Source organism: Solenopsis invicta, chromosome 10, assembly GCF_016802725.1.
Source record: "Solenopsis invicta isolate M01_SB chromosome 10, UNIL_Sinv_3.0, whole genome shotgun sequence".
In the NCBI taxonomy this organism is placed as follows: domain Eukaryota; kingdom Metazoa; phylum Arthropoda; class Insecta; order Hymenoptera; family Formicidae; genus Solenopsis; species Solenopsis invicta.
This window is the reverse complement of record NC_052673.1, coordinates 16,973,034-16,987,689: the sequence shown is the minus strand read 5'-3', so window position 1 is coordinate 16,987,689 and position 14,656 is coordinate 16,973,034. Positions and strand designations below refer to the sequence as shown.

Below are 14,656 nucleotides of genomic sequence, written 5' to 3'. Positions count from 1 at the left end.
AGCTATCACTAGAGCGCGACCGCCCATTTAGCGCCTCCGTGCTTGGCGCGTTTAGCGCTAGGCGCGTTTAGAGCGCGACCATTGTTCTCATTCGATTCGACGGGTTAAACAAGTTCAACATGAAAATATTAATGGTCAACGCGAAAGGATTCTATTTTAGGTTCTTTTAAAGAAAGAAGAAAATATAATATTTTTTATTTGCGAGTCAAGCTGAACATAATTCGGTTTTTGTGCAAAATTCATTATTTAATTGCTTTATTGACATTTTCCATGTGTGACGTTTAATTAAAAAAGAAGCTTGTAATGCTGGTAAAGTATGTAATAATGTAATATAAATTTGTTAAGAAATTTCATAGAATTATTTGCGAAATTGTTTTAAGAAGTTGAAGTTTACAGAGATGGTTGGAAGACAAGCAGAAGAATATACCGAATTTATTCAATTTGTGCAATTAATCAATTAATGCCTGATAAGTGATCACACGAGGACATTCAGGCGGATCTAAAGTTCTTTGTAAAGAAAGAAAAAACAGGTAATATTTAATTTGTGGGTGGAGCCAAACATTATCTTGATTTGAATTAATTGCTGCTTTTGCACGAAATTTATTATTTGTATTATTAATATTCCTGATTAATTCTACCAGTTTTACTAGGAAAGAAACACAGCGATTTTTCTCCTGCTGATGGACTCAGTCTGTGCTATCATCATGATACCCCACAAGCTGTTTTGAGAACCTCTGCCTGGTGAGAGTGCGTACTGTGCTACTAACCACTGCGTTTGTGCTCCGAGAGGAAAGGAGACATTTATCAGCGCAGACGTAACGTGGGAGTCTCGTGGACGTGATTAAACAGTTTCCGACATGAAGGCTATAATACAGCGAGTGTCGAAGGCTTCGGTTTCAGGTAAAGTTATTTGCAAATTGCATATATTCTCTACCAATGTTTACAAATGAATCTGCATAAATTTGTATCCCTTACGCGATGAAAAAAGAAATTTATGATGTATCGAAAAGCCAGTGTTATTGTCAGTACTAGCAATTTATGCATACATATTGTTAAGAGGTAACTTGAATTATATGAGGTTTCTCATACCAGAGTTACTAGGCTGGAAGAGTTTCTTCTAAATTTAGGTTTTGTTATTATTATGAGGAATTTTCTGGAAAGGTACTATAGATAATTATATTTTCTTTCCCTAAAAATTACTCTAAATTGTTCATGCTTCCAAAAAATCTCTTGTAGTAATAACAAAACTTAAACCTGGCAACTCTGTCTCATACAATAACAATTAAGATCCAAGTATAATTTTTCAGTTGACGGCGAAGTTATTAGTAGCATTGGGAATGGACTGTGCGTGTTAATTGGTATAAAGAGAGACGACGGAGTGACAGATATGAAATACATGTAATAAAATAATAATAATGAGTAGTTTGCACACATGTGTATAGTTGAACATTAGTTTCCTCTGTCGTAGAGTAAGAAAGATACTGAATACAAAAATGTTTGACGACGACAAGGGTAAAAAATGGGGCGCCAGTGTAGCAGATAAAAAGTACGAAATATTGTGCATTAGTCAATTTACGTTGTACCATGTATTGAAGGGGAATAAGTTAGATTTTCATAGAGCAATGCCCGCCCAAGAATCAGAACCCTTTTACATGAATTTCCTTGCTGAGCTTCGTAAAGAATATGTCCCGGATTTGGTCAAAGGTAATATAAGTAGTCTAATACAAATGTACAATCCATTCTTTTATATCTTGCTTGAATATATAATAATAAAGCGAGTTGTTGAAAAATCTTGAAATTTTATTTTTAACAAATTTATGCAGATGGTAAATTTGGTGCAATGATGGAAGTTTGCATACAGAACAGTGGGCCAGTAACACTGGAAATAGAATCCCCAACTAAGTCCACTTGTAATGACAATACTGGAAACGTAGAAAATAAGAAAGCATCTGATTAAGTCAAGCATCTATTTATGTTATAATAGATCATTCAATAAACTTATTTAATGTAATATATATAGTGTATATGTGTTTATTTTACCTAATCATTATTTTAAATCAACTTTGACTTCAAATCTAATTCAAAAACATCAGCCAGCTGTACTCAAGTATAATTTTATCCTTGTTTAGCATTTGAAAAAATGGTATCATTGATGTTTCAGTCTTAAATTAAATTTCAAATATCAATTTACTTATATATATATATGTTTTAAATAATTTTTAAATAATTTTAAAACATGTTAATATACGTAAATTGGACTTCTTAATATATTATCACAAATATTTTAAAATACTTTAAATAGTTGAAACAATTGAAATACATTAAAATATCTCATAAAATCAAGTTTATACAATTTTGTTTCAGACGCTGACTGGTGAATTGTAACATTTGATAACTTGTATTTAATAATCAACAATGGCAACCTCTGAAAAGAAAAAGAGCATTATGCAAAATGAAAGTAACAAATTGGGAGAACAAAACCAAGGTACTGAATTATTTCAGTGCATGCATGAATATACTGTTAAAAATTATTTAACATATGACTTTATAAAATTAATTTATATTTTAAATAAAAAAATTGCAGAGACTGGTGCAAGGAATTCAATCAACACAAGCAGAGTTCCTAAAAATGATACATCTATTCAACGACAGGTAAAATAATTTTTTTTCTTGTGAGAGATCAGTTATATTGTTAATATATTCTACTATTTCTGTAATTTTAGACACGCGAGAGTCAGACGGATCCTGAGGATACAGAAACTATAGAGCAACTAAAAAATCAGTTGGTTGTATTAATGAACCAGTTGGCCACTCTATCTGCAGAAAAATCGAAAATGGAAGCAAATTTTCAAATGGATAAGAAGCAATTGCGAAGCGAACGTGATGAAGTAAGATGAGAAGTTTGACATCTGTACTGTTGTCAGGATTGTTTAATTAAGCATTAATATTTACAGTGTGAGAAAGTAATTAAAGATCTAAAAGACAAATTGAAGAAAGTTCAAAATATGAATCATTCTGATATGGATCATGCAAAGCGCCAATTAATTATGGTGCGGCAGGAGAGAGAGAAAGAACACGATGACTTCGTTAAAAAAATACAGTAATGACTCAATTTTAATTATGTAAAGTTGACCATTTATTAAATATCTATATGATGTGAATATGAAAATTAACAATATTTTTATAACAAGATTGTATCTATAGACTTCTTGCAGAGATCTGCAAAAATTACTGCAAGACGAGCGACGTAGCAAGGAACAGTTAGAAGGGCAATTGAAGACACATCTCTCGAATAAGACACAATGTAAGATTCTTGAAAAAGAGTTAGAATTTACTAAGACCAAGCTCAAACAGGTTGAAGAAGCGTCGAGAGAGCCACCACCGCTTCTTCTTTCTCTACAAAACGAAATGGCAGTGATGAAGAAGCAACACCAGAATGCAATTCGTGAAGTAAAGTTGCCGAAAATTTATTTAGTACATTATACAATAAAATTGTCGGATACAACGAAATTAAGCAATATGTTTTGATGTAGGAGCGGAAAAGAGCTGCTGCTGCGGAGCAACAAGCAAAAGGATCGGTTATCATACACGAGGCGAGAGTGGCTGGTTTGGAGGCTCGATTAGCTGAACTCTCTGAAATTGTTGGAGGCTACGATAGACTAAGGCAACAGGATCAATTAGCTATTCAGAAATTGAAGGACCAATTGGCTGCTTTGCAAAACACTGAACATAGCGAAGTTATGCCTGGTAATCATCCAGAGGAAATTATTTCCAAGATAACGTCTCTGTATACTCACTTGTTGGATCTTGACAATAAAAAAAAGGACTCGGCCTATGTAAAATGTAAGTAACGTTAACATGTTTGTTACAACAATAAAATAAGAATTTTAATAAGTAATTCAAATATATACATTTTATGTTTAGCGTTATTGAATAGTTTGGATTTGCGGGATGAACGTCCCGATTACAAGGAAAAATACGACGTTCTTTTACAAGAATTTGAAGATTATAAACATCAAATAATGTGCAAATATAACGTGCCATCTAACGTGCTTCGCAGTACTCAACAAAGACATAGTTTATCTCTGATGTACGATAAGGATCATGATAAAACTCAATTAAACCTTCTTAAGGTTCACAACAGCAACTTAGAGGAAAGGATACGTATGATTAATAGTGAAATGGTAAATAAAGAAAAAAGTTTGAATGAGCAATTAGAACATCAACAAAAGGTAATGATTTCACAAGTGACAAGAATTACGAAATGCCAAATGGGATAACTCGTTTGAAAAGAAGAAAGGGAGAAATAAGTTACAACTCACTCATTTAGCATTTTGCGATTCTTGTCAATAATAATTTTAAAAGTAATGAAAAGTTTTCAAATCTTTATGACTTTTGATGAAAGTTTCCATGTATTTAATTTTTTAATTAAAAGAATAATAAATATCCTTAGCTATTTCAAGAAGAACATACGAAACTACAGCACACGTTGCATCAAAAAGACAACGAGTACCGCCATAGAATATCTACACTAGAACAACAATTATTGCGACAAAGAGAGAGATCTATGGCTCTCATAGAGGAAAAGGATAAAGAGATATTGACGCTGAAAACATCATTTCGCGCATTACTACCTAATAAGGAGACCACTGCTACAACAGAAAATAAGACTCATTTAAGATACGAGAATACAATTGAGCCAGTTACCGATTTGGTAACAGGATTGTTGACGAACGACAGTCCCCCGATACTGCATTATACTCAGGAATTAGCCAGGAAAGAAGTACAAGTGTCATCATCAAGGAAAAAGATTCTGGAATTGGAAGCAACATTGAGAGAGCAACAGAGAGAAATGCTCCATATGAAAGAACAACAACAGGAGGAGGTTAAAAGATTGAAGGCACATATCACTAGGTAATTGTAACATATTATCGATAAAAATCATTAATAAAATATTTTATATAATAAACAAAACTGTTTAATAAAAAAATAATTTATATCACAGGCTGGAAGCGTGCAAGTCGAGAGAAGGTGCTAATTTGGAATACTTAAAAAATGTATTTATAAATTATTTAACAACAAACGACGCATCGAGCAAACGGCATATGTTAAATGCTATTTCGACAGTATTACGTTTCACATCTGACGAGCTGAGTAAAGTTAAACATTAAGGATATATATTTTTTTATTATGGTTATATTTCTCACATAGAAAAAAAAAATAAATTCACTAAACGCATATAAGTTCTCTCAATACCAGGATCAAATTTCTTCAGTCCCTGTGTCTTCCTGTGCCTTCATTTCTTCTATAAGCCGTTTACGCTCCTGTGCTCTCCTTAAATCGGTTAATACACAACTTTCAAACTCTGCATCCGACATCTTTGCTTGTTGCTGCATCTACATAACGTGAAAATATTACAAAATAAAATTATTATAGCAATAGTAGCGTAATGAATTAAGATTCTAAGTGTTGTTAAGTGCAAATACATACGAATATATCAGGTGCAGAAGAAAAACTGACAGACGCGCATGGCGTGCTGTTAAAATGTCTGGTTGCAGGAAATGTAGGTGTTCCAGTATTAAAATTTGCACTCGTTGTTGTATTGGTAGAACGTTTCTGTGTATCCCATAGACCACGCAGCGTTAATGGGTTTTGGACTAAACCAATTTCTGCTAGAAGCGCTGTTTTCTGAAACAAACATTTTATTTAAGAATTTTGAATTTTATATGTATAGTTTTATTGTTCCATCATCAAGCATCTTGTGGACTTACTGCTGCATTTTTATCTTGAAATTCAATCAAAGCACTGCCTTTTTTTGTAGATGATACAACAAGAGCCGCTATGTCCCCATACTGTAGAAAAATAGTAATTAAAAATATCCGGTACATTGAAAAAATTGGAATTGAAAGATTATGTTATGATATTACCTTGGAAAATATTTGATATAGATTGTTGTAATTGTATCCACCATTTGTTGAACCATCTTGTACTTTCCATTTAATTTTGATTCGAAAGTCGTCTACATTAGATGTTGAATTCTTTGATCCATGAAGCTTCTCTGAAAAAAGTTTTCTTGTAAAGATCATCTCTTCTTCCATTTGCTTATACCAGTCTTGCAATCTTTTTATTTCCGCCTGAAAAAAAATTACATACTTTATATATCTGAACTAATAATTTAAAAAAGTATTTTAATAAAATCAAGCTGGCCCCATACTTTTTGTTGTTCCTCATTAGATTTACTTTCAGGTGCATGATCAAATGACCTCTTATAAGCTTCCTCTCGTGCCTCCAAGTCCTCCTTGAATTTTTTCCTCTTGGCATCAAACTGTCTAATGCGTTCCTTTGCTTGCTTCCTGGCAGCAATGGCTTGATCATAAGCTGCCTTGTTTCACAACACATTTTTAATAAATTAGACCAGCTACAAGACTTTCTAAAAGTCTACGAAGAAAGATGTATGATGACAACAATGTTAATGAATTTTAGATGAGATGCAGATATACTTACTCTGGATTTTGTGTCTGTTAATATTTCCAACACTCGTGAGAGTTCCTGAAATAATTCCGCGGCTCTTGGATTGTCAGGGTTCTTGTCAGGATGACACGTCAAAGCTTTTTTACGATATGCTTTTTTTATCTGGAAAAATACAAATAACATTAAGCGTTCTTTCTACTTTTAATCTTACTTAACTATCTGAAGTATTCTACTCCATTACAAAACATACGTAAATATTTTTATGCAAATAAACACAAATCTCTAAGAAATAAACTGAAAGTACTAACCTCTGCTATAGAAGCTGTCGGCTCCACACCAAGCAATCCGTACAGATCCATTTGTGTAATTGCGTCCATTGTTATCTGATTCGAATATTCTTCTTCTATCGTCCAAAACGTCTAAAATCTGCAACGTGTAAATTGATTGTAAATACGCGTCTTTATTAGGTTAACTCTAGTTTAGTGGTTTAGCTTCGCCTACCTACACATACAATTGCTCCACCTCCACATGCGTTTACACGCGACTCGCGCTTGCGTAGAATGTAGATTGATGCATGCGTGACGTGCATTACGACTGATTACCACTATTTAATACCCATAGTTGTTTATTATATATGTTATCAGCTCCCACTGCACACGTTTACGCACATGTGTCTCTTGAATAATCGTAAAGAAGGTCCATATTCGAGATGATCACACGAAACTTACTCCGAAGCATTCCGCGCTTTCGACGCACTTTACTGCAGGTATATCACTAGTTGTGTACCATCAACAAACGAACAAACAATCGTCTATTCATCCTTGTAATAATTATAATAACGATATGCTCGTCGAACGTCGAACTACAATTCACGTTGATTAACATATTACATGCGATAAACATCCGCCAAACATCACGCTCTGGCATATTACCATTGTGTAATTTTTTTTAAACTGCTCTAACTCTAGAGTAATCTTTTTTTTGAAAACTATAGCGTTGATAATAATAAAATAATATAATAAGGATTTATGATTTTAACTATTACAATGTAGACCGTATATTTAATATGCAATTTACTATGAACAATTTTTATCCTTATTTACGCTGTAAATAAAAATAACAAAATGTAGTAAATGAATCAGTAAGTAAATAATAATAATAAAAATCTAAATATAAAATAAAATTTTTTTCCTTTCTCTTCATCCTATTTTTTCTGATTTATTTTTAACTTATTATTTATTTTTTTAGATAAAACCATACAGCACCGAGTCGAGTGAGCCACAATTCCTGGGGATCAACAATATCTTTACTAGTAATACTCGGTTCGTCAATAAAGAAAGTTATGAACCTATTCCAATATATAGATTTATGGAATCTTCGCGAGAGGCTAAATTACCTGAAGATGAAAAGGTTTGATTATCAAAATTATAAAAATACATCATATATCATTTAAATTTAATGATATGATTTTTTGAAAAAAGTCTCTAGTTTTAAACAAATCTCCAACTTTTGTCTCGTGCATTTATATAGATTTATTTCTTTTTGGAAAAATTCTGTATAAGAAAAAAATATTAAATTTTTAACAATAGAGTCATATCTAATTTAAGTAAGAACAAGTAATGAGCAAAAGTTCTGAATTAAAATAAAAATTAGGCAATAGCAAAGTAAGCAAACTGAAACTGAATTCTTGTATTACAGTTGAACGACGTGTTTCTGGTGAAAATGTATCGCGATATGGCGGTCTTGAGCATCATGGACAAGATCATGTACGAATCGCAAAGGCAAGGCCGTATCTCATTTTATATGACGAACACCGGCGAAGAGGCCGTGCAAATCGGCTCCGCCGCCGCTTTGACTCTAGAAGACACGATTTACGCGCAGTACCGTGAGGCTGGTACGAAATTGCAAATTGTATATTATCTGTCTGTCGTTATGTAGTACATGTAAAATATTGTATATAAATGTAACAGGTGTGTTGCTACATCGCGGGTATCCGTTGGCAAAGTTCATGAATCAATGCTATGGCAACTGCGAGGATGACGGCAAAGGAAGACAGATGCCAGTGCATTACGGCTCCAAAGAGTTCAATTTCACAACTATATCATCTCCGCTAACGACTCAACTTCCGCAAGGTAATAACATTTAACAAATTTGCCAAATAATACCAACAACTGCTGCTTCACTTAATGCTTTAAACTCCTAAACAATAATATTGTATAATATTCTTTTTAACAATTAAAAACAAACTTAATATAATAGCTTCTAGACGATTAATATTATGAAATAATATTGAGTATCTAAAAACCTTTTTAATTGTTATAATTAATGAAAGATTCCGAAATAAAGGTTTTTACTTCTGCAGCAGTGGGATGTGCCTATGCCTTCAAGTTGGATAAAAAGAAAGCATGTGTGGCCTGTTATTTTGGCGAAGGTGCGGCGAGCGAGGGTGATGCCCATGCGGCGTTCAATTTCGCAGCTACTCTATCATGTCCCGTTATATTCCTTTGGTAATTTAAAAAAATCTCATTTTTATTTCATAAAATATATATGCATAATGATCACATTGTTCCAATCAGTCGAAATAACGGATATGCCATCTCCACGCCAGTCCGGGAGCAGCTTAAGGGGGATGGTATCGCGGCCAAGGGTCCGGCTTATGGAATTAACACGATTCGAGTAGACGGCAACGACGTGCTCGCGATGTACTTTGCCACAAAAAAGGCGAGGGAGTTCTGCATAGAGCAAGGAAAACCTGTTTTGATAGAAGCCATGACTTATAGGTGAACAGATATTATATATCTTACCTTTCAATTTTACCTTTCTTCCTGTAAAGCAAAATTTTGGCCGAGCTAATTAGTTGCATATTTAAAAAAATCATTCAGAATCGGACATCATAGTACGTCGGATGATTCTACGGCTTACCGACCTACCAACGAAATTGCTCAATGGAACGTCCATACACCACTTATGAAATTCCGTCTATATCTAGAGTCGCTTGGATTATGGTGTCAAGAAAGGGAGCAAGAATTAGTAAATTCCACTAAGAAGGAAATTCTTCATGTGTTTAGGGAAGCAGGACGCAAATCTAAGCCACACTGGAAGAATCTGTTTACAGATGTCTACAAGGAAATCCCCGATCACATCAAGTATATACAATTTATAAATATAATTATTAGAATAGTTTTACTTTCAGTATTACCATATTTCACAATTTCAGGAAGCAAATGAATATAATGGAGAAGCATCTTGAAGAATTCAAGGAACATTATCCATTACAGTCTTACACACACGCAAAGTAAGGAATAAGAATTTATGTACATCTGTTGTATAAATGTAAATTTTATACTCTTTTTATTTTAATAATATAAAGTGCTAAAGAATTAACAAAACACATACTGTACAAGAGCATTCTTTACAGACTCTCTTTACCTCTTTATTGCTTTATATTGTCTGCAACTTCTTTATACTTTTCCATCCTATATTCTCTCTTTGCTGCATCGAGCAGTAGATTATGAAGTAAATTTCGTTCATGTGGATTATACTGTTCTACACTTGGGTATATGTTACCTGGAAAAAAGAATATAATCACATAAATAAATAAAATTTTTTAATTGGCTTATCAAAGAATCTCTAGAGTAAAACTTACCTCTGAGTTCTAAAATTGCTCTGCTGTAGTGACCTAAGGGATATATGATTGGTGCTTTATGAAGTTTTGTGAAAGAGATGGTATAATTCTGGTACCTTGGCACAAGAACTTTAAATAGTTTGTGCACCAATTGTTTTTCGATTATCCAGAAGTTGGCCAGATCCATTGTCTCCTTGTGAGTAGGTCCATGGCGTATCGCCTCAAATATCAACTGCAAAATGAAATGCTATTGTAAAATTTCCAAATATCAGATATATGAAATAAGATTAGGTGCAACTAATATCAACTATGGATCATGATACCTAGTTAGAATTATTAATAAAATGATAATATGTCAAAATTAGACTCAAAATTATATTGAGTGTGGATCATAATGAATTACAAGCAAGTAAAAATTATTAACAATACAATTAACACATTAATAAGACAATAAAAAGCAAGAGTCAGAGTAAAATAATATTGAGTGTGAATCATGACAGAGTTAAAATTATTAAGAGAATATATAAAAAATAAGATTCAGAGTAAAATAACATCGAATTGGATCACAAGAGAACATTGAAAATATTAGTAAACCAATATACAAAATAAAATTAAGTATAAATAAATTGACGTAGAGTATGGATTAAGACAGCAAATTAAAAATAAACGCGACAATCGTTCTCATGCTTTTTAAACTCATTATTTAGTAAGGAATGTATTTATACGTTCCTACAGCGTAATTAGCGTCGTACATATATCTTCTGAACAATACTAATAATTATAAGCAATGTGCGCATACCTGATCAACATAACCTCTGGTCTCGTCGGCTCGTGGATAATTCAATTCTAGTCGCTCGTATTTGATCAATGCTGTCAGAGTTTTCTTAAATTTGAGAAGACGTCCCTCCGGACCATCAGGATTTCGGAACTTCCGACGTGCTTTAACATTGTATCTCAATTTATTCACTAGATTATCGATGTTCGCTTGATTCATCTTCGCCGATGTTTACTCCAGTTTGCTTAGAAGCATCAAAAGTTACTGATGGCCGACGCCGACAAACCATGCGCGCGTTTCGATCATATTCACATATGAAATAGAGTGACCAATTACAAAATGTTCTTAAATAACAAAATCTTGAACGGTTATTAAAAATCTTAAGTAATTATTTTGAGATTGCATAATATTGATATATATTTTATGATAATTAATAAACATAGCATCTCTGATTCTGATTTAAAAAAAAAATGCTTTCTTTTATATGCAAAAGATTTTGATCCAATGTTTTAACAAACTAAATTGAATATTATTTCAATATTTCTCAATATTTGCGTAATTGTAATTTCAATAATTCTAAAATCGCATTTATTTTATAAAGTGTAATGCAAATTGTATAATCGAACAATTATGGGAAAAGATAGAGACTAAATGAAATCGTTTTAATACTTTATAATCGTAATTCCAGCAATTTGAAATTTCATTTATCTTACCAAGTAATACAAATTGCATTAATCAAAATATTATGAATGAAAATATTAAGAATCTATGGTACACATGGCTGTCGTTGTGTCTTTTATTTGTTACCTTTAACAGAAATGTTACACGAAAGGTTGGCACGGCGTGTCACGACGGAATTAAAGACACTACTCTATGTCTTTTATTTGTTCTTTCGAAATTACAATATAACAGATGAGACATATTAAAGATAATAACATAAGCGGCACAATCACCGCGTTATCGGTAATGATTTATGTACTAACTAATAACAAATAATTGCATGCTCAATTTTTCACTCAATCATTTATTCACGAAGCGAACAGAATGACGGTCATTTTCGTTGAACGAAATGCTCTTACCGTCGTTTCTGCAACGCGTTCGATTATAAAATGCCACGCGATACCACAGTACGTATTGATTTTTAGTAAAAATTACAAGGAACGACGACATATGTATGTGTATACGTGTAAGTGTAGAGGCAGAGGAGGATGGACTAGACCGACGAATGTTACAATTCAATGATTTTTCATTGAGCGATCTAAACTTGTATTTACTCCAAAAATTTTATGTCGCAACTTTGCAAGAGTTACTCCAGTTAATAGATAAATTATGCGCGCTCGATTCACGCGAGAGTTCCCGTCAGATAGAAATCATCTTTTTGCGATTTGCATGAAGTCTCACGTGATGTATGAAATTGCACTAGTAAATAATTGAGCGGGAAACTCGAGTGATTTTTATTTGGTTGATTGGGCATTTTTGTACGTGTCCTTGTATGCGTGCACGTGTACATTTGTGATGTTAACGGCCTATCGCTGAACGGGCGGTGCCATTGGAAGACCCGAGGTGTTTACACCGGACAGAGCTGTGTTAGGGCCTAAGAGGACTTGCTTTTGCTGCGTACGCTGCATATCTTCCATTTGTGCACGCTCCATTTCAAAAATGATCGGTGCGAAGAGGATAGTAGATGAACTGAAGACCAGCCATGTAGCTGAACACGAATACGCATATAGACCTGCAAAGATATATTCGTGAAAACGTGTAATTTATCCTTGCTTTATATTAAATCTATGGATAAGTTTGTAAAGTTTTTTTGACAAATTAAAACACTTATAAAAATAAGTTGCAACAACATCATTTATTCAAAATAGTTTCCATTGCTTTTAATAATTTTCTACCCATCTTCTGACCATGTAACAACCATCTTGAACAAACAACATTGTTGCAGTTTATTTTTATGGGTGTTTTAATTTATTAAAAAATTTTATAAACTTATTTTATAAACCTAATAAGTTGCTAACTTTATTACAAAACTTGAAAAGTATATACATTATGAGATATAACCCTGCGGAGGTGACATCAAAATCTGTAATATAGTTACAGATGCTAGATTTGTGAGATTTATTTATTGATTGAAAGATACTACGTAATTTTAATAAACCAAAATATAAGTCTTATAAAAAAAATAAATATTAAGTTTAATTTAATAACAATTTATAATTAACAATAACAAAATTTTATAATTAACAATAGATCCAGTAGACTCGTGCACTCCAGAAGATTGAGAGAATAGCATTACCTTTGATACATGTGCATAGGCAGGTTCCAATATTGTATCCAAAGTTGCGTACCGGTTCAGGAAACATTTCAGTAAGTCCTAATAATCTTTCTGTTAAACTCTCATCCTAAATAAATAAAAAAATAATAAATTTTAAGTAGTAAAATTATAGAATTATGATGAAAAACATTCTTATTAACAAAAACAAGAAAATTGTTGCATACAGCTATAAATACTTTATTCGCTTTAATCTTAGACATTTAAGAAAACAAAGAAAAAAAGCGTTATGCTCATAAGATACTATAAATATCTTCATTAACTTTAATCTTCGGTTACTTAGGAGGGAGCACATGTGCATAGATTACATTATAATTATAATAAATATTGGCATCAGACAAGATATCAAGAAGCCAATTTTTCTTTCATCAAATAATTCTTTGCAGTGATCTTTGGAACCACAAGATTCAGGATCCACATAGGATTCTGAAGACCGTCTCTTACTGATTCCTCAGAATATCCTGCGTTTTATGTTAAATGTCGTGGCACAAGCCGTCAAGAGCTCGAGATAAGAGACTATTCTACGAGCGATCATCTTCCTTTTCCCTGTGTATAAAGGCGCTCTGACCCGTACCTCCTCGTCGTCATCCTCGTCGTCGGGGAGGAGCGACTTCACCTCGGGGGAGCGTGCGTCGCTGCTGCCCATGCCGCTGTCGACCTGATGATCCAGCTCCTCAACTGAAGCCATATACACGAGGGTGAGCGTGAACGCCCTCCGCTTGCTAGTTGTGTCTTAAGAATAAACGCGGCCGAGAGAGGTTCTTGCTCACGTCGAGCAGCACGTTTCCTCTTTTCTTCACGGCACAACGCGGTGCACTCGCACGTTCCCTTTCTCGCTCTTTCTCCCTCCCTCTCACGTTACGGAAAGAGCGAAAAAGCATATCTCGACCGATAAGCACCGGTACAACGTGACTCAAGTTTCGTCCATGCGCGCGCGATACAAAATTAAGTGAGATTCCATATCATTGATACCATACCTGCGACTCGCGATGAAGAGGTTGTCCGCACCGCTGCCCACGCGGCCATTCCCTCGAGGACGATCTCGATCTCGATGACGCTCGATGATCGAACTCGCAAACTTTTTACGCGCGCGAAAAGGGACGGGGACGGAGACGAAGATTCGCGGCGTCAGAATCACGTGAAGCTGGCGCGTATCGAAGCTCTATCGAGTTACGTAACACCCTATGACGAGCGAGAAGGCTCTAACACTCCAACCTGTGTTTTTTTTTTTTTTTTTTACTTGCTCTGGAACTCTTATTTGCATCATCGTCAATTAAAAATATATTGTTGATAAATAAGTGACAAATTTTGTGATTTATTGATGGTTCATGGAATATCTGCAAAAAATTGTCGTTGTGTCAGCTGTCTTCTTTTTCTATTTTTTAGACTTTCTTCGATAAAGCGCGTAATAAATTCTAAAAATTGTATAAAAGTTCTAAGATTTTTCAACTAC

At 33.7% G+C, this 14,656-nt stretch overlaps 5 protein-coding genes across 8 annotated transcripts; 2 read left to right on the top strand and 3 right to left on the bottom strand.

The window, feature by feature from the left end:
* Nucleotides 1–12: 12 nt before the first annotated feature.
* On the top strand, nucleotides 13–5,240 carry LOC105197787 (D-aminoacyl-tRNA deacylase 1). Of its 3 annotated transcripts, none has more exons than XM_011164336.3 (11): nucleotides 381–530; nucleotides 642–900; nucleotides 2,365–2,485; nucleotides 2,585–2,652; nucleotides 2,724–2,888; nucleotides 2,955–3,100; nucleotides 3,216–3,450; nucleotides 3,534–3,843; nucleotides 3,925–4,232; nucleotides 4,454–4,914; nucleotides 5,006–5,240. In XM_011164336.3, exons 3-11 carry the CDS (start codon nucleotides 2,416–2,418, stop codon nucleotides 5,169–5,171), a joined length of 1,929 nt encoding a protein of 642 aa, XP_011162638.2. In that variant the 5' UTR covers nucleotides 381–530; nucleotides 642–900; nucleotides 2,365–2,415; the 3' UTR covers nucleotides 5,172–5,240. The 3 variants fall into 3 exon arrangements, with proteins under 3 accessions (XP_025987437.1, XP_011162638.2, XP_039310608.1); XM_039454674.1 differs by lacking the exon at nucleotides 381–530 and adding an exon at nucleotides 1,308–1,704 and having other exon boundaries at nucleotides 853–1,059; XM_026131652.2 differs by lacking the exons at nucleotides 2,365–2,485; nucleotides 2,585–2,652; nucleotides 2,724–2,888; ... (4 more) ...; nucleotides 4,454–4,914; nucleotides 5,006–5,240 and adding exons at nucleotides 1,308–1,398; nucleotides 1,469–1,704; nucleotides 1,824–2,017 and having other exon boundaries at nucleotides 13–530.
* On the bottom strand, nucleotides 5,168–7,145 carry LOC105197785 (dnaJ homolog subfamily C member 17). Of its 2 annotated transcripts, none has more exons than XM_039454675.1 (8): nucleotides 6,977–7,145; nucleotides 6,780–6,897; nucleotides 6,505–6,633; nucleotides 6,215–6,382; nucleotides 5,928–6,134; nucleotides 5,772–5,852; nucleotides 5,491–5,688; nucleotides 5,168–5,396 (listed from the first exon to the last, which is right to left on the bottom strand). In XM_039454675.1, exons 2-8 carry the CDS (start codon nucleotides 6,846–6,848, stop codon nucleotides 5,262–5,264), a joined length of 987 nt encoding a protein of 328 aa, XP_039310609.1. In that variant the 5' UTR covers nucleotides 6,849–6,897; nucleotides 6,977–7,145; the 3' UTR covers nucleotides 5,168–5,261. The 2 variants fall into 2 exon arrangements, with proteins under 2 accessions (XP_039310609.1, XP_011162634.1); XM_011164332.3 differs by having other exon boundaries at nucleotides 6,973–7,114.
* LOC105197789 (2-oxoisovalerate dehydrogenase subunit alpha, mitochondrial) lies at nucleotides 7,089–9,862 on the top strand. Its single transcript, XM_011164338.3, has 8 exons — nucleotides 7,089–7,237; nucleotides 7,720–7,881; nucleotides 8,170–8,365; nucleotides 8,442–8,603; nucleotides 8,834–8,978; nucleotides 9,048–9,251; nucleotides 9,354–9,617; nucleotides 9,689–9,862. Exons 1-8 carry the CDS (start codon nucleotides 7,181–7,183, stop codon nucleotides 9,768–9,770), a joined length of 1,272 nt encoding a protein of 423 aa, XP_011162640.2. The 5' UTR covers nucleotides 7,089–7,180; the 3' UTR covers nucleotides 9,771–9,862.
* On the bottom strand, nucleotides 9,795–11,165 carry LOC105197788 (39S ribosomal protein L17, mitochondrial). Its single transcript, XM_011164337.3, has 3 exons — nucleotides 10,896–11,165; nucleotides 10,118–10,328; nucleotides 9,795–10,038 (listed from the first exon to the last, which is right to left on the bottom strand). Exons 1-3 carry the CDS (start codon nucleotides 11,088–11,090, stop codon nucleotides 9,905–9,907), a joined length of 540 nt encoding a protein of 179 aa, XP_011162639.1. The 5' UTR covers nucleotides 11,091–11,165; the 3' UTR covers nucleotides 9,795–9,904.
* A 481-nt stretch (nucleotides 11,166–11,646) lies between these two features.
* Nucleotides 11,647–14,103, bottom strand: LOC105197790 (mitochondrial import receptor subunit TOM22 homolog). Its single transcript, XM_011164339.3, has 3 exons — nucleotides 13,778–14,103; nucleotides 13,168–13,273; nucleotides 11,647–12,603 (listed from the first exon to the last, which is right to left on the bottom strand). Exons 1-3 carry the CDS (start codon nucleotides 13,889–13,891, stop codon nucleotides 12,398–12,400), a joined length of 426 nt encoding a protein of 141 aa, XP_011162641.1. The 5' UTR covers nucleotides 13,892–14,103; the 3' UTR covers nucleotides 11,647–12,397.
* Nucleotides 14,104–14,656: the final 553 nt, after the last annotated feature.